Here is an 18,861-nt window from a genome sequence, read left to right on the forward strand (position 1 = left end):
CATAAAGATTAATTTGTCAAGTGGAGAAATGGGACACGTCTTGAAGTATAGAGGAAATGTGTTAAGATTGTCGTAAGAAGTTACGGAAATTGGTTTAAAACGTTGTGTGCAGCTATATATGTCTTTATATGTGAAGTTGGTGTTGTATAATTAATCATTTGTGCAATATTGATACTGGAAATAAGATGGAGAATGGTGTAGAAATGAGGTCGGAGATGAGACCTACAAGGTCCGAGTTGCAATCCTTCCCGTCCGTGGATTCCCAGGACAGATATTTCAAAACTGATACACGGGCCGAGGTGCGATCTTTCCCTACAGCGGAATCAAGCGAAAGATACTTTAAAACAAAAATTAAACAGCTTGCAGGTACAAATATTGTAGTTTTCTTTTTAAATTGAGCTATTTGCATTTCATCATTTCTTCATTCACCTGATGTATGCGTCACGTGTCAAAGTGGTTTATCTTTAAAAAGATCTTTTTTCTTTACAAATGTGTTACGAGCATTTACAAATCTGTTCATTGTTGACAGCTTGACCGAACTGAACAATTACAAATTGTTGGCATATGTGATCATTTTGTAGCAGATTAGTTTACTTAAAAGGCAAATAAGAGCCAAAACTCAAGGACATTGCCTGTTTAAGCCGTTTAGGAGATTTCAACGACACACATGGTCTAGCTGATACCCCGACTTAGAGCTATAGCAAACACTTCACTAAATGCTCAGGTCCTTCACTTAAGTCAATAATTTTGATGAATTTGCTTGTAATAATTGCTGTAAGACAAGGTTTTTCATTTAGTTAAACCAAAAATTATATTTTTGGGCACGCTTTTCTATATCCCCTTATAACGTGGGAGTCAGTGGCTTATATTTCGTCTTCATTTTTCTGTCCAATATTTTCATTTATTTGGCAGGTTCTCCCCACATTTGTAAAGGTGTGTTGAGGTATTAACATAACAGCAAGAATAAACTTTGATCAGAAGATATGATCTAAATCCAGGATTCCAAATTTTAGATGTCAACATTGCTATATGTACAACTAATTACTTAATCCATTTTTGTGAAATTCAGTGGTCAAAATTAGTACAAGTATTGTAAAACATTTTCAGGGCCTGCTCAAAATTTGAATTTTATATGTTTGAGTTCATTTAAGCACTTGTGTAAGAATTTGGGCTTGTTCATCTTTGATTAATAGTTCAACTTACATACCAGATAGATTGCAAGAATGCTTACTGCTCTTTTATCATTGAAGGGTCCTGTGTCACATTCTCTGCCTCTCATGTTTTGTTGTGTGTCTGTTTAACCATAAGAAAGTCATAAGAATGTCATGTATTTTATAGAGCAAGTTGAACAGTCAGTAATTATATAAACCTTCCAACTGTTGCCAAATGTGACATGTATACTTGGCTTAGTGTGGGCCTGATATTTGAATGATTTATTTGCTTTAAAAAGCCCGTTGATCACTCTCCAGTTCATTAGGTAAAGAAAATGCACCTGCGGAGTCTTATTCAATTAAATCTTGACTTGAATTACAATCACAATACTTTAAAGTAAGCATGTTTAAGATTTGACCTTATACATTGTCTGATTTAAAGGCTATTTTAAGACTTCATTTATTATATTAAATTCAGTGTGTGTGTGTGTGGGGGGGGGGTTCAGCCCTTTTTTGGGGGCCAAAATTCAGTCCCATTCCCCTCCTGAAAAAGTATATTATTTTCTCATATCCAGGTAAAACTATCCCCTTTAATTTGAAGGGGCATAATGATTGAAGACTCCAAGCTTAACATTTATCAAATGTATCAAACAAGTGCCATTCATGATTATGTTGATAGGTTTGTTGAATAATAGGCTTGAAAACAAGAAGTTTTTTCCTCTTTCAAAGGGCCCTTACGCCATTCCCTTAAAAGTGGAAAAAAACACTGAAAGTATGACAGTTATCAAAATGATAAAAAATGTTTATGCCATGCTCAGAAATAGGAATTCGGGCATGTTCATTTCAAAGTCTAATCTTGTTGAATAGTAACAGAACAACTGATTTAGATTTCAAGATTAATATTTTTTTCAGAAAAAAATCTTCCAAATTGAATTTCGACACAAAAATATTCAAGTAGCTGAAGACATTGTTTCACTGAAGCGCTCCTTTGTTGCTCGTGTGAAAACCACATTCCCCTTGTTGCAGACTGCAGTAAAGCTATTAATACGGTCTCGTCTGAGAGTAGCTTAAGACATGTTAACCTTTTACAGGCATCTTTGGAGACAGATAGTGGCGCTGTATCAATTCTATAATGGAACTAGCGAATGAACACTCACCATTGATTTCCTGTTTGCTGATCTGCAGGAGCTGCCTTGCCTTCTATGATAAATCAACGTTAGCCGTATAGGCATACCATTTAAAACGAAGAATATTTTTTAATTACCTGTCAGTATTTCTATTGTCATATTGCAGTTTTTGACGGCATTGGCATTTTGTATTTTTGTGTATACTTGCGCGCCTTAGGCCAATATAAATATTTTAATAGGGGCGGGGGGGGGGGGGGGGGGACTATATACATATGTTTTAGACAAGCCACAAACACATTTGTAACCCATCGACATCGTAGGTATGAATAAACAGTCAGTACCGGACCATTATGCAAATACAGATCCTAGTTCAGCATTTTCATTTGAGTCCATAAAATTTAAGGGGCTGCAGAAAAAAGTGGGGGCGGGCGGTAAAAATAAAATTTCCATTCTCCAGGATATAAAATCTCAAAATTATGTGTTCAATAGCCAATTAAGTTTATGTTAGAGTCAACTTTAGAAAATATTGCCAAATGAGAGAGTGAGAACCCTATTTACATTGAAGTTCTTCATTCTGGGATCAACCTTTTTCAGTCAGAACTCTTAATTATACCTTAATTCTTAATCTTACTGGAAAGTTTTGCCATATTGTAAGTATTGTGTATGTGTTCTGTCATTGCTCAACCATGTAATCATTGATTTGTAAGGCAAGGTTACTCACTGCATTATTCACGCTGTCTTGAACCTGGCATTAATTTAGAGGCCTCAGCTGTTTCAGGTTGTTTTTTTGTATAATCTGTTTTCTGCCTGTTATGTTTAACATTCCTGGGTATCAAATAAGGTTTCTGTCTCACTTTCCCATTAATTGTATTCATTTGGTTCAATGTATGACTGTGTCTTCATTTGGTTCAATGTATGACTGTGTCTTCATTTGGTTCAATGGATGACTCACAGTGTATTATTTTGGTTCAATGTATGACTGTGTCTTCATTTGGTTCAATGTATGACTGTGTCTTCATTTGGTTTAATGTATGACTGTGTCTTCATTTGGTTCAATTTATGACTGTGTCTTCATTTGGTTCAATGTATGACTGTGTCTTCATTTGGTTCAATGTATGACTGTGTCTTCATTTGGTTCAATGTATGACTGTGTCTTCAATCTTGGTTCAATGAATGACTGTGTCTTCAATCATGGTTCAATGTATGATGGTGTCATCAATCTTGTTTCAATGTATGACTGTGTCTTCATTTGGATCAAAATGAAAATTGTAGGCATACATGATTTTGTGTAACTTAGCAAATTTGCTTATGAAAATTTATGGTCTAATATTTTACGTATGTGACTTATATTAAAACATAAAGACAGCAGTGGCCAACATTCAGACAAGCACTGAACGCACGCCCTTCACCGGTAAAATGTTCTCTGGTCATGCCCAAATACTTGATATTGTATATAGCAGATTTGCCAGAACTTATGTAAGAATTTGACCCTGTTCATCCATTAGTCTTACTTTCATGAGTGGGGCAGGTCTGAGGTCAGCTGTCGCTCCATTTTGTCTTTCAACAATCCATTAATGTAAATGCAGTCCCATCACTCATTAATGTTACTGCATAATGAGATAATGTGTTTCATTTCCCCTGATTATGATTCCAATGATTTCCTTGCAGAATATGTATAATTTCTCCTGATAATATTTCTAATCATAGCCATGCAGCAGATATAGCCACAAGGTATAAACATCCTACTGACTGTTTGTGTTTGATAATTGCTAGCAGATTGCTGCCATGGTTTAATTACAGAGATAGGAAGAGCTCCTGAACAACTCATTGATCTTGTGTTTAAAGTGACCACTCAAGAATGATCAGGCCTGATATATATATAATTCATTTGAATGATATTTGTAACCACTGTCTCCACGCTATCTAATATTATATACTATGTTTATACTATCTATGTACATTTTGTGTTTTGTTAAAACCTTGTTAGCATAAATAAGTATACATGTATTCATATATATTGTGACCAACGTGGGATTGACAGAATATGACATTATAAGGACCGGCCAGTTAGCCAACGAAGGCGTTTATGGACCGAGGCGTTAGCCGAGGGCCATTCACCTCCGGGGGCTGACTGACCGGTCCTTATAATGTCCTTATAATGTCATATGGCCCGAAGTGGTGTTTTATATTCTTATATTATACCGAACACTTTTCATTACAATTTAATATTTTTAGAGCGATTTAAATGTGTTTTATTGAACAAAGCTAATAATGTATACTTGCGACAAGTTTTTGCCGTTGTGAAAATAGCAAGCCGCTCTTACCAGTTGTATGACGTCAGTGGTCCATATTACACTTTTGGCGAGGTCCGGACTGGCCAAAAATATAATATGGACCGCTGACGTCATTAAACTAGATTTACATCGAAATACAGTGATATATATACAGACCAATCGAGTTTATATATACAAAGAAGGGACAAATTTATGTGAGGTATAATATTATTTTATATAGTATGAATTCCATTGATGTATGCTCATGGACCTATGACCTTTATGCATTTATGCACCAGCCAATTGCAACTATGCCCCCAGATTCAGGGGTATACCAGGGACAGCCGGGGAAATGGGCCGTGTTTTTACCTTCCAGGTGGCCCCGCAGTGCCAGGTGAATGCGGTGGTTTTATCTTCGCACCAAATATATTGGGAAATTGGCCATACTTAGGGTCCCTGGGGTGTAGGGGCATTTGGCGGGGGGTTAACCAGCAGTTAGTCCCCCCAGGGGCGGGATTTCACCCGGGCTTGGCTGGACCGAAAGTCAAAGTCCCCGCTATTCCCCGGACCTGCGGGGGCCGTGGTTACAATTGACTGGTGCAATAAATAAACGATAAACTATATATAAACACTCCTGATCTTTTACCAGGAATAGAAATTCCATTGTAAGAAGCATTATAAGTTGCTCTCACAAAGTGCATCATGTGAAAGCAAAAAATGACATTAAATGGCCTCCTACCAGGATTAGAAATTGCATTTGTAAGCTCTCACAAAGTGAACGCAAAAAGGTTCCAAATGGCATTAAAGAAAGAAGGTGGCTTATACCCTAGCGGAGAGAGTTACAAATGAGTTTTGGAGAAGTATTGACAATTGGAGATTTTGTAGCAATTCCTTTCTCTGTTAGGTCCCTAGAAAGATTTTAAAAGTTCTGTCAGGTTGGTGAAAGTTGTTGCAAATTTTTGGCTATTAAAATTTTGTTTCTAGACAAGTTTGACTGTTGAGAGAGACTGTTACCAAATCTATTTGGTCCATGAGAAGCAGTCACTAGTTTTAGTTCCAGCCTGACAGTCAGGTGGTGAAATCTGCTGCACATTTTTAGCTTCATTTCTATTTGTATTTCTAGACTTAATATGGAGCAGTTTCACAGTTTTAGGGAAACTTCTACCAAATCCATTCTATTTGGTTCATTGGAAGTCCCTTCTAGGTCAATACTGGTGTGAAAATTGTAGTGAAATCTGTGACATATTTAAACCTATATATATATATATGTACAGTAAAAATTGCATTTTATGGAAAAATTTGACAGTGTGGGTAAACTTCTACCAAATCCATTTTGATTGGTCCTGTGAACCCGTTACTAGTTTTAGTTATTGCCAGATAGTTGTCATGGAATCTATTGCAAAATTAAGCTACAGATGTTTGAATTAGCCACTTGTTTTGGTGATACTAAGGCTGGCCTGAGGGATGTTACCCAGAATATCGTCACATGCTCTTAATTGGGTTTCAGCTCTGGTGGATTGTACTGGAACTAAGTCTCTTGGGCACTCTGCATTGATCTGTTAATGGCCAACCTCGACTCTTGTTCAATTGTTTATGAAGGCCTTTGATGTGGTATGATTCCAGAGCTTTTTTTGTGACCTGGTTCCATTTTGTGTCATTTTATGGGTGTATAAAAATCTGGTTGAAATACATTCTCCCTTTGAATGTTTGCTCTGTTTATTTTCCTGAATGCTTTATGGTCATTATCATCATAAAACCACTCTGTAAGGCCTTTGGTCTGAGCTGCAATGTTTATAATGCTTTAAAAAGTGGAATTGGTGACTCCACATCTCCAAAGAGGTCATGGATTGGAGTCTATCCAGATGCATATTCTCATGGCCTATTAAAACAGACACCAGTAGAAGATCAGAGTGATTTTATTAGGTTACAGGAGCTATAATAAAAATATTAATCAGGCTAAATAAATGGGCACTAACTATCTGAATACAAAGTTGCTCCTTTTGCCAGGTAAACAACCCTTGTCCTTTTTACTTTCAGATGAGAGAGAGTCTGTTCAGAAGAAGACCTTTCAGAAATGGGTAAACTCCCACCTCGCGCGTATCGGGTGCCGCATAAATGACCTCTACATTGACCTAAGGGATGGCAAGATGCTTATGAAGCTGCTGGAAATCCTCTCCGGAGAAAGACTGGTAAGACAAGTTCCATATTCTAAAAAGAATATATAAGGTTGTGTTTTAAACAAATTTTAAGTCCATAGATTCATAAAAGGCTTATCAGCCTTCTATTTTTAGGTCTACCAATTTTCCGCAGTGGCAGCATGCAAAAACCCAACTGTTTCAAGATATTCACATGAAACACATGTTAACAGGTTATTAGTGACAATATGTTAAGCATGGCCCATAACTCTGGCTTTAATAATGGTCAAGTAATGCGCCCTTGACCAACGGAGAAAATGAGATGAGCGTTGGCCCCATTTTGCGTTGCTCTTGTTTCATATTTTGATAATCAAAGTTCAAAGTTTGCACCATGACAACGACTCAATATATTACATTAAATGTAGGCGATACATAAAATATACATGAATATTAAAAATATATATATATATGTAAGTTTTTGTCCCAAAATACTTTTTTGGGGTTTCCTGGGCCCAAACTTTGAGTGGTGAATAGGATATAAGGTTTGTTTTACTTCCTAATTCAGTAATTTAAATCTTCCTTTGTAATTCAGTAACGAAAACAAAACTATGCTTTTGACCATTTGAAAAGCTAAACACCTTTCCAGCCATGCATATTTTTTATGAGTCTGTCAGGTTATTATAGTAACATAAGATGCAATCAAAGACTGGAATATTGAACTTTTTTACTAACTCAACTTATGCATTGATCATTAATGAAGACCGGATGTGCTTATAATGCTTACATGTTCATATCCATAATACAATTACCAGCAGCTGTGCTTGTTTCAAAATCTTTGCTTAAGTCAGTTTTCTCATGGAAAATAAGACTCTATTATAAGAAAAGTGGGGGAGACCAAAAAACCTACCTGTTTAATGGCTATAAATATGAGAAAAGAAACTAGCTTTTGTCAACAACTGTTCAAGGTTTAATGTATGAATCATGCTTTTGATAAAATAGGACTTCAACATTTGTTTAAATGCTTGTAATGACCTAACTTACGCCTTAACATTTTGATTAACATAGAAATATGGTTCATTTTCATGTTATATTAAAGAGTACTACTACCAGTTTAAATGTTATTGTGAAGCTATTTTCAAAAAAACTTAAAGTTTTGAATTGCGTGACTCAGTGGTTTTCTGACATTGACAGGTATCGCACAAATTTAAATCATTGAAATTACGTCCAAGGTCGAACATACGGTCTTATACAAAATGCCTGACATTGAAAAGAAATCTGCTGTTTTAAGGCCTATCAATGAAGTGCAAATAAAAATAGAAAGCATGTGATTACACTGTAACTGCATTGCATACATGGTTATAATAAATCAACGAGAGATGAAAACAAATAAAACTCGAGAGGCCGCGCTCAATAAAACTGCTTGAGGTGGATGAATTTGGTGATGGTTGAAAATTTGTACATTGGGAATGTTTTGAAATCAATAATATCATTCATATTTCATGAAGAGATTGATAACATGATTAAGGGAAGAAATATTATGTAAATTAAGGAAAAAATGGGATGTAATAAAAGCGTGGGCTAACTGGTTGGGTTAATACTGTTATGATGTTCACCCTCTCCAAACAGTAATTTATAAAATAGTTATCTCAGTTTAGTTAAATCTACTGCTTTAGGTGTAAACCTGAGGATCATTGGGTCGAGATTTTATCGTAATTTGACAAAATTCTTGATTTTAAACAAATTTAGCATAAACCTTGTGTGCAAAAACCAAACCAGATCTGAAAGACCTAAAGTACATTAATTTTGATAAAATATTGTACATTATTTCATCGCTTATCGTCTTGGTTTTAAGTTGAGTAGTTTGAAATGCTAGAAATACATGTATACATTTTATATTGCATGGCTGATGACTTAACGTGATCCTTTCAAAGTATTAAAAAACAACAATATTTATTCACCATTCAATAGCAGGGACTTTGACTTTCGGTTCAGCCAATTCCGGGTAAAATCACCATGCAGCAAGAACAAACTGCTGGTAAAATCCTACCCAAATGCCCCCGCACCCCAGGGACATCCTAGGTAAGGCCCATGCCCCGCTATTTTTGGCACGAAAACAAAATCGCTGCATTCACACTGCACTGTGGGGCCACCTTGACGGTAAAGACATGGCCCATTTCCCCAGCTATCCCCTGTATACCCCTGGACCTTTGGGGGGGGGGGGGCGTGGTTACATTAGGGTTAGTACATATGTGTTGCAGCCAATGGATGTATTCTGGCAGAATCATCTAGAAAGGTTCTGACGGAATCATGTAGAATGGTTCTGGTAAAGACGACTGATTTAGTCATTACTTGGTTTTATTATGTGGGTTATACAGCAGTTAGCACATGTGCACATGCGCTGGTGAGTATAAAAACACTAAGAAAGTAATGATTTATTTTTGCGTTAGCAAACAATGAAATCAGCAGCCAAGCAGCACCCTGCTAATGCCGGAGTTAAGCATTAAATAAAGTAAAAATAATAATTACTTTTTCCATACTTTGAAATAAAAACTATAAATGTTAACTGAATGTTGTAGTTGAACATTATTCACTTAATAAATTATGATGTAAGGCAACCATGAAATATAACAATAATATTTGTGAAAGCTGCTGGCTGTCATTTGATATGTGAACGAAGCTTATTTTATAGAAAGAAAACAGTTTAATCCCTTCCTTATGCAGATAAGTAATGTTTTTGGTGTATTCATTGCTTATGTACCGCAATAAATACAGTTTAAGAGCAAGGGGCTGCAGAAAAGGGACAAGGGCGCTTAAAATGATAAGGGCTCATTGCATTAAGCTGTGAAGGTCACGAAATTGTTTAAAATCAACAAAAATGTTGAAATTTGTTTTATTGCTGTACCGAAGTTTAAGGTTTGAATAGCCAAATATTAATTTGCATGTATATAAATATAATATAAGAAGCTTTGAAACAAAAAGCTTTGAAACAAAATTTTTATTACTTAAAGCATTCAATTCTAAGACAGCAAAATTAAGGATGTAATTTAGTGCTGGGACAAATAGGTCTGCCGAGTTCATTAAAGGGGAATAGTTTATAGCTTGTGTAAAAGGACATTGCAAAACTGTCTGAAAGGCGTTGATTTTTGTTGAAAGGTCACAGGATGACTTGCAGAAGATACCAGGCCTTTTTAAGGGTTTTGGCGTCAGAGTCCAAACTTGAGACACATCAATCAAAGTATCTGCAAAGAGATGTATTGTTCTCTCCTACTCCTACCAGACATATAATGAGAATTGCAAAATAAGAATATGATCGATAAAATGTAATTTCTGTAGAAACTATTTACTTTCCATCGTGATGTGAAAGAGTGATCTCAAAGTGATCCCAGTGTGCTTGTGAATATCTATAAATAGGAGATGTAGCCAATCAATGCCTATACAAGCGGAAAGTCCTTGCAAAGATTGTTTTTGCTTAAAGTGACACTCATATTTAAAATCAATACATACACATGTATAACAAACAACTTTTGAGTGATAAAACTAACTCTTTACCTAATGATGCACTTATGGAAAATATTAATAACCGATAACAAGATTGTAACCGTGTATTTAATAGCTGTAAAAGCACAAATATTAAATGACTGGTCGGTCCTTAAAGATTTACAGTGATCAACTATCATCTCATAAGGCAGAAATACTGTGTTTTTTGCACTTTAAAATCTTTATAAGTAAACAGGGAATCCTTCAAAGGAACCATTATTTTCTATATTTATTCATCCTTTTTGGTAAATTAAAACAATTGTACTGTTGCCTATGATATTTGCCTCATACAGTAATCCCTGTGGGCTTGTGAACATCCATAAAAGGAGAAGTCGTCTATCAATGACAATGCCAGAGGGAAAATTCTTGCAAATATTATTTATGCACTCTTCATCAAAATCAATTGTATTTAATTAGTAACTGATGCCCATGGCCTTGTATGTTTCTTATTTTGATTTACTTAACTTATGCCCATTCATTTAAAAAACATCAGTGGATCAGTCGGTACTTAATGCCCTTTTAAGAAACAATGAATACAGTTAAGCTTACTTGATTTAGCATTCAATATAAAACCATTTAAAAAGTACATTTAATCCAGATCCATAATATCAATGACCATGTAGCACATTTTAATTTGATCAAGAATCAATCCAATAAAGAGATTAAGGTTTTAGGAATCAAAAGTGTCCTTAACTCTTGGTATTGTGCTAAATATCAGGCCTATATAAATGCAATGTCTTAAAATGAACCTTGTCAATCACAAATAGAGTTGAAATGGGTAAGCTAGATATCGTTGGCTTGATTTCCTTTTTGGCTCGAACTTGATGTAAAGGACATATTTCTCCTTATTCTATGCAAGCATTCCTGTTTTGCTCGATACTGGGGAAGCTTGAGTATTTTGGCCGGTCCCTAGGATATCGAGATGACATGTTTTGACTGTACTGCTATTTTGAATTTGCTGGAAAAGCACAGGGTTACATGTTAAAATACAGTTTGAATCACCTTCATGCAAATGTTACTCATGGAATGGGAATAAGTTCACAGAATTTGCTGTTTCTTATCAAAAAGAAAATTGTTTGTGTTGCGATTTTTTTTTTTCATTTTCATTTTGAACACAGACAATCTGTGACTGAGTCATACTAAGCCCAATGTTTCAACATTATTACATTTTGTAATTTGATGTTATATTAAGTGGCTCCTAACCTAGAAAATAAAAAAAAATAAAAAAATTCAATTCTCCCTTCCAGCCCCGCCCAACGAAAGGAAAGATGCGTATTCACTGCCTGGAGAACTGCGACAAAGCGTTGACGTTCCTGCATGAGCAACGAGTTCACCTCGAGAACATGGGCGCCCACGACATCGTCGACGGCAGCAACAGACTCACGCTCGGCCTCATCTGGACCATCATTCTCAGATTCCAGGTCAGTTGAAAGAGATTTTAAAGTGATACTTGTAGTTAAAATCAATACATACACATGTAACAAACATAAATTTTAGTGAACCCTTCCTAAAAAAACAGAGTATTTAAAAGCTAGAAACGCACAAACATTAAATGACTGGTGAGTCTTAAAAGATTTACAATGGTCAAGTATCATCTCATAAGGTAGAAATACTGTGTCTTCTGTACCTTATTTTAAAATTAAACATGGAACCCTTCATAAGAACCATTGTTTCAATAATAATTCATCCTTTTCGGTAAATTAAAACAATTGTATTAAGTGTGGTACATCTTAATTGGGAGTGACAGTGCATCTTTAAGTTTAAGCAAAGTAAGCTTTTTTGAGTTCAATGGCAAGAATTACTGTGGTATAGCATACAATGTAAGCTTTGTAGAGGCTCTGAATTACTACTTGATTAGGGGCTTATAGGTCTACCATCTGGCCCATCTGGATGTCAGTAGAGATGTTAAGATATCATATGATAGGTATAGGCTGAGTAAGCTGTATAGAGTTGGCAAGAAGTGACATGTTACATAAGCTTGAAACCAACTACAACTTGAGGGTTGTAAAGGTCTTCCCTACCCGCTCATCTGGGCCATCATGCTTAGATTCCGGTTAATGGAGACATTTTGCAGTGAAAAAAAAAATCATCTTAGACTTATTACAGGATGGTTATAATTTTTTCTTGTCCTTAAAATAACTGGAAAATTATGTCTTATCATTTCTTGAAAAGATAGTGTCTCTCCTTGGGGGGGGGGGGGGGGGGGGCATTTATTGTAATGAACTTGTCGCTTTTAAATGTCATTGAACAATTTTAATTAAACCGAGACCCTGGGCAGATTCATACATCTAAAGTCATCTTCGAACTTTAAGTATATCGCTGGTCCTATGGGAAAACATGTGACTTAATTTGACTATGGACACTTTAGGAAACATTTTCTCGCTGGTCCTTAAATAGAAAATATGTTACTTAATTCGACTTTGAACATTTTAGAAATTAGACTTAAGTAAAGAAATGTCTAAAGATGTTTTATGAATACCAGCTTTCAGATGTATTAAGCACCTCTGATCTAAGTTTCTTCCAGAATGTTTTAGAAATGACATTACAATACAGGGCCATCCAGATCTTTTCAAGAAATGCTTCATTCAGTCAATAATTCTGAGTAAATTTTATATCTGTTTTTTGTAACATGGAGATAGAATTTAACTGAAAACTTTGATCTTAGGATTTTATCTGTAGTCCCGATGAGAAGTTGGCCTCTTATTGGTATTCATCAAATGTCTGATTTTGCATAATTTCATATTATTTTGAGCTATGTTGCATATTGAGGAATGTGCTTTGTGTGTGCGAGTATACGTCCAGCTGTTAATATGGGCTTATATTATTCACCTGTTGGCCACCTGTCAGGTTTAATAATTCTAAACACCTTTAGTCTCTATATGTAAATATTTTGTTTAAGAGGATAAATATGTAACTTCTATCAGGACAAAAGTTGATAATAATCTTAAACAAAGAATTAAACGGGAATAATTGCATTAGTTTGTTTTGAAATAGAGATGCCACCTATCTAGTCCAGTGTATGTCTTCATTTATGATTCATTGCTTCTAACAGGCAAATCGGAGCGAAGTATTTTGTGCACTCAATTTTGGTTATCAGTGTACTGGACTGAGCTATATATGGGGCCATGACGTCATAATCCACTTACCCAAGTTTCAGTGATAAACCATAAATTGTTTGGGTATTTTACAAATTATTATTTACTGGTCCTCCCTTGGAATTGTTATAAATGATGCACTATAACCCAGTGTTCTGCCAAGGACGCGCCCTTGCGCCATTGGCGCAGAAAAAATCGGGATGGCGCAACGAAATACCTGTAGACGGGCCGATCGGCGCGCCCGTTTTTCGAAAAGCCGTTTTGACTTAATTGAATTTTTAAAGAGCCGTTTTGACTTAATCGATTTCTTTTTCAGAAGTTTTACAGCACAGCATTCATTCATTCAATAAAACAACGATTTTCATTGGTCCGTATACATGTAACTATCCAACTGCGAGGGGTAGTATATTTTTTTTACTAAATTCAATGTCATCATCATGGCTGAGAAAAAGAAAACAACTCAAATTAGAGGGGGGAGATATAAACAAATTCAATTTCAATGAGGCCCTGGTGCATTAGAGGAATGCAAAACAGAGGAAAATGTTCCTGGGTGGGGAGGGTTACAATTTAGCGATGTGATTTGTCCGCGGATTCGCGAATCCGCGGATCTAATGGCCCCAAGGACCCCCCCCCCCCCCCCCCCCCCCCACAAAAAAGAAAAAAAAAAGAATAAATAAATAAAAATAAAAGATTTTTTAGCTGATTAAAAAAGATACTAGTGTGCTTTTGGGCCAAGTGCCCCAATGACCGAAATGGTTTCAGCCCTCCAGCTGCCAGGTCAATCACATCCCTGATAAAGCATTACAACACATTGACATGTGAAACTGTTCATTAACATATATCATTGTGTCTCATTTGTGCCATGTTTATAGTTTATTTCTAAATGTTAAATTGATCTGTCCAATATTTGAGAATACTGATGTCATATGGATGTTACACCATGTATATAATGGGTAAATAAAACACTCATTTAAAAGTTTTCATTTTTTCCCTGGAAAAGGTCATGGCCCTTCACTTTTGAAAATGGCCCCAAATTTTCATGACTGCTGGGCCATTCGGCCCCATCTTTTTCAATCCTTGGCAGAACACTGCTGTAACCTATACTTATAAATCTGTTGTGTATGGCTATTGTTGGTGTGCAGTGTCAGTAGATATGCACTATAATTTCAACACATCCTCTTTTACAAATCCATACAAACAGTGTAAGGCCAATAAATAATTAATCCCCAAAATAGCTCGAGTCCATAACCAGCATTTCCCATCGAGACTTATTCAATTATCTAGTCTGAAATGTCACAGTTTTAGATTACTAAAATTGATTTTGTGCCGGGGCGCCCATACATAACTAGATGCTGTTTTATTTTGAATCTCAGCTGGGCTCAGTAACAGTGTTTTACGATATATTGTGATTCACAGCAGGTCGTAGGTGACCCTAAAATGAGATTGTGATTCAAATAGGTGTCTTAGTTGTAACAGTGTATTTTATGTGTATTTTAAGATAACAATCTTGATCGAGTTTGTCTAAACTGCATGTAGCAGGACGTTTGTTATGTTTTATTTAATAAAATGAAGATAAATCTTGTATTGTATGCAACAAAGAAGCAATTACAAAAGAGATGCAAAGTTAACTCATTGCACTATGCATGGCTGAAAAGAATAAAAAGCAGGATCAAGTCAGCTTTCCTATTCAGCCTAGACATCTTTTACATGTGTATTTTACCTATACCGTGCATGCGCTTATGTAAAGAATAGGTAAAATTTACATGCAACATACATATATGTGTGCATGCAACATATCTTTCGTCAGGTGTTTCTTTTCAGGAGCGCCTAACCATCACAAGCTATAAATTAAATCAAGTCCCTTACGTTTCATTGGTTTCTTCTGGGCGTTTGTTTTTAAAGTAGAAAAAGAAAATGGAAAGCCAACAGGAACTTGACACACATACTTGTGGTGAAATTATATACCAAGCCCGAAATGTTACATCTCGCTTTGTCCCCTTTATATTATAGATCCAAGACAAGATACAAGATACAGTAATCTTTATTTAAAGTCGGGTATTTGATAACAAGAAACATAAGACATTACCATCAGGAGACAGACAACAGTACAACAATGTCTGCCAAGGACACAATGTTGCTGTAGTGTCAGCCCTTTATCTCATCAGTTTTTAACCAGGCCTTCATAATTATATGCATGTTGTTACTTTCAGATCCAAGACATCACCATCGAGGAATCAGATAATAGTGAAACGAGGTCTGCCAAGGATGCACTGCTGCTCTGGTGCCAGATGAAAACCGCTGGCTACCCCAACGTTAACGTTCGCAACTTCACGACCAGCTGGCGAGATGGGCTTGCGTTTAACGCTCTTATACACAAACACAGGTAATGAAGGACATCATTTTATAGTCGATAATGCAATATGATGAATCTGCCAAAAACATGATAGGTTACAATACCAAATGAAGAGCAGATATATAATAGTGTGGCATGTGACGCCGTCTGGGCGTGGGCGTGAATGATTTGATCTAGAGTCTTTAAACTTGGTATTCACATTGGTTATTGTTAATATTTGGGTTAAGCATCAAAGGTCAAGGTCATGGTGAAATTTGTCCTCCCAGCAGGCAACAAAGTGATTTACATAAATGTTGCTTTTATAATGTTGCAGATTATTCCAACAAGAGCATCTCATACAAAGAAAATGTGAATATAGCCACTAAAAATAATATGTTGACTTGACCAGACAGAGTTTATTTTGATAAACTTGTCCTGAGTGTCCATCTATATATCATGTCATTGTTCAGAACGATTGCATTGTTTTTTGGTTGAATGGGATAGTTTTTTCCCCCATCTGGATCATTAGCTATTATCTGAAAATAAATCTAATTGTCTGACTTTCCAATTAGGATAGGCAACAGAGCTTTCTGACATCATATGCATTGTTATGCCTGATGGAATAGATAATTTGAGGGATACACAATATACTGTTAGTGCATTCTACTGATGAATAAGAATTTGAAACCTATTTTTACAAGCAATATTTTTCTAGGCCCTAATTAACGCTTCACAGCACCATTGCATACATATTCCCAGCAAAATGTTAGACAATTGTTCTTCTTGGAGAAATGGCATCCCTCTCTGGAAAATAATGCTCATTAGTCTGTAAAATTGGTTAGAATCAAGTTTTGATGGCCGGGAAGGCTGCATATGATTTTATTATTGCCTTTCTTGACTTGGGGTCATGTACAAATCAATGAGGCTTTTATTGTAAGGATTGTCTGCTATAAAGGGAATTTTAGAAAGCGACCATTCAATATGTCATATGTCAATTTACAATGCATTCTTGTATAAACAATACAAGCTTGCTGGACAGCTAAAACAGGCTGAATAGATCAACAATTGTTCAGTTATAGATTTAAATTGACATTGATTTCAGTATTTTTCTGTCTGTTTCCGCAGTGCACTTATTCCAACAGACTTCATTGTTTTTAATTTAGATTGATGATGTGAATATATATAATGCTATCCATTATAATGTTAAAATGTCTACCTTGGTTGGGTTAATTAAATTCAAATGCAATTCAGAGTGAATCATCAGAAAGCACATTGCATGTGTGTGAAAATAGCTTATTGTTTGAAGGGTGGGTGGGGGCAAATTAGTTGTAAGTATCTTACGGAAGCAAATAGTCCTTGGGACAAAGTCACAATTGTCTATGAGGACATGTGCTTCAGAAAGTGCATTAAGCATGGTACTCAAATGGAAGCTATTTTAGGGGCAGATTAGAAGTAAACAACTTACTGAATCAAGTAGTTTTGCCATTCTTAAACTATGGGGAAAAGCTACATGTGATGTCTATGAGGTAAAATGTCCTTCAGAAAGTTCATTTGTATGGTAGTGAATAGAAAGCTCACCTTCAGAAAATAGGAAGTAAACATATTACTCAATCAAGTAGTTTGGCCATTCTTTAACTGTGGGATGAAGCTACATGTCTATGAGAAAAAATGTCCTTCAGAGAGTATATATGTATCAAGTAACAAAAGAAAGCTCATTCTTTGGAAAATAGGAAGTAAACTTGGTTGTTTGGCCATTGTTAAACTTTTGGACATAGCTATATTAGTCTGTGAGGAATTCTATGGTATTTATGCCAAGAAAATCAGGCTGTATATTGATTTAGCTACAGGGATTGTATCCTTTGTAATTGGTCATTAGGGGAATGGATTGTTATTGGCACTGGCCATGGTGTGTTTAAACAGCAGATACATTAACATTATTGAGTAAATGAAATTTCTATGGAGTCAACAAAGGGATGGTAATATGAATAATGCAATGCATTATAGTCTGGCCTTTATTGCAAGAGAATGAAGCCATTATGAAAAAGAGCCAGCCTTCACACGCATTCCTATGTCACTTGCACATTGTTTTCCTAATTTTTGTCAGATGTGTGAGTGGAAGCCATATTGGTTGAAATCTGACATTGCGTTGTTGTTTTCTTCTGAGATTTTTTTTTAGATATATGGCGCTTGAAAATGGTAAAAGAGATCCCTCTTGGCATTGTCAATCAGTCTGTGTTGTGTTCTGATGGCAAAAGCAATGTGCTCTATCAATTTCTATGTTTCTGATAAATATAACTGGTTGATCATAGCTTCTCAGCCCATGGCTAGAGCACTTACTGAGCAGGCTAATATATATATATATATATATATATATATATATATATATATATATAGACCTTCCAAATGGTCAGTTCTGGTCCTGATTTTGGGCTATTTCTGTACCTAACTGTTCGTTTTATGTCTTTAGAACCCTCCGTTATCAGGTTTTAGTAAGAAAATAGCTTACTATTCTTAAGGCCACAAAAAATCCATCAGCATGCATCTGTCATGTCCCAAAATTGGAACCCTCGATTTGTAAGATGAAATGCATCAAGTGTGACATTCAGAATAGCTTAAACCTATAATAACATGTCAATAAAGCCAAGTTGGGCCTCAAATCCTGTAGTGCAGTTCAGGCCATTTCACATGCTGCAGTGTTTCAGGCTTGCAGTGTACCCCTGTTCAGAACATAATACCAATGTATTTTCCTCCTGAGATCAGAGATAATCAAGTTCTAGCTGAGCTGGCCAGGTGTGGTCATGAAACATTTCTCCCAGCCTGAGCAATATACAGCTCTCCTGTATGATATGGTACAACCAAAACAACATGAGACATTTCCCAGCTTGAGAAATGATAAGGCTCATGCTATTTTGTACTATGAAAAAGGTTTATAATTGTTATAACTGTTTGTAGATATACTTGAATAGTTATTCGCTTGTTCTGTTAACTTGTCTTCTTTCTTTTTCGAAATAAAAAGATGAGGTTTTGTCATAGGATGTATAAGGGGGCATCATCAGCAACATTGTATACAAATGTGAACCTGGGCAATAACTCAAAAACCAGTCAAGATGTTGAAATGAAAGTTTTTACACATGTTGCCAGAGACAATACACACATCTGTAGCTAGATTTAAAACTCTGGTTAAAATAATTGTTGAGTTATGTCCCTTATT

The 18,861-nt window shown here is 35.8% G+C and overlaps 1 protein-coding gene across 10 annotated transcripts in view; it reads left to right on the plus strand.

Moving 5' to 3' along the window:
* LOC128208803 (spectrin beta chain-like) overlaps window positions 1-18,861 on the plus strand; it is a 76,399-nt gene that overhangs the window by 7,804 nt on the left and 49,734 nt on the right. For 6 of the 10 annotated variants that reach the window (XM_052912412.1, XM_052912417.1, XM_052912413.1 and 3 more), the window contains exons 3-5: window positions 6,589-6,740; window positions 11,471-11,644; window positions 15,529-15,701. In XM_052912412.1, the coding sequence (XP_052768372.1) occupies window positions 6,589-6,740; window positions 11,471-11,644; window positions 15,529-15,701 (499 nt within the window). Of the gene's footprint in view, window positions 1-38; window positions 367-6,588; window positions 6,741-11,470; window positions 11,645-15,528; window positions 15,702-18,861 lie in introns of those variants that run through there. The other 4 variants (XM_052912418.1, XM_052912410.1, XM_052912419.1 and 1 more) reach the window with 1 other exon arrangement.

Source organism: Mya arenaria, chromosome 11 (genome assembly GCF_026914265.1).
Source record: "Mya arenaria isolate MELC-2E11 chromosome 11, ASM2691426v1".
Taxonomy (NCBI): domain Eukaryota; kingdom Metazoa; phylum Mollusca; class Bivalvia; order Myida; family Myidae; genus Mya; species Mya arenaria.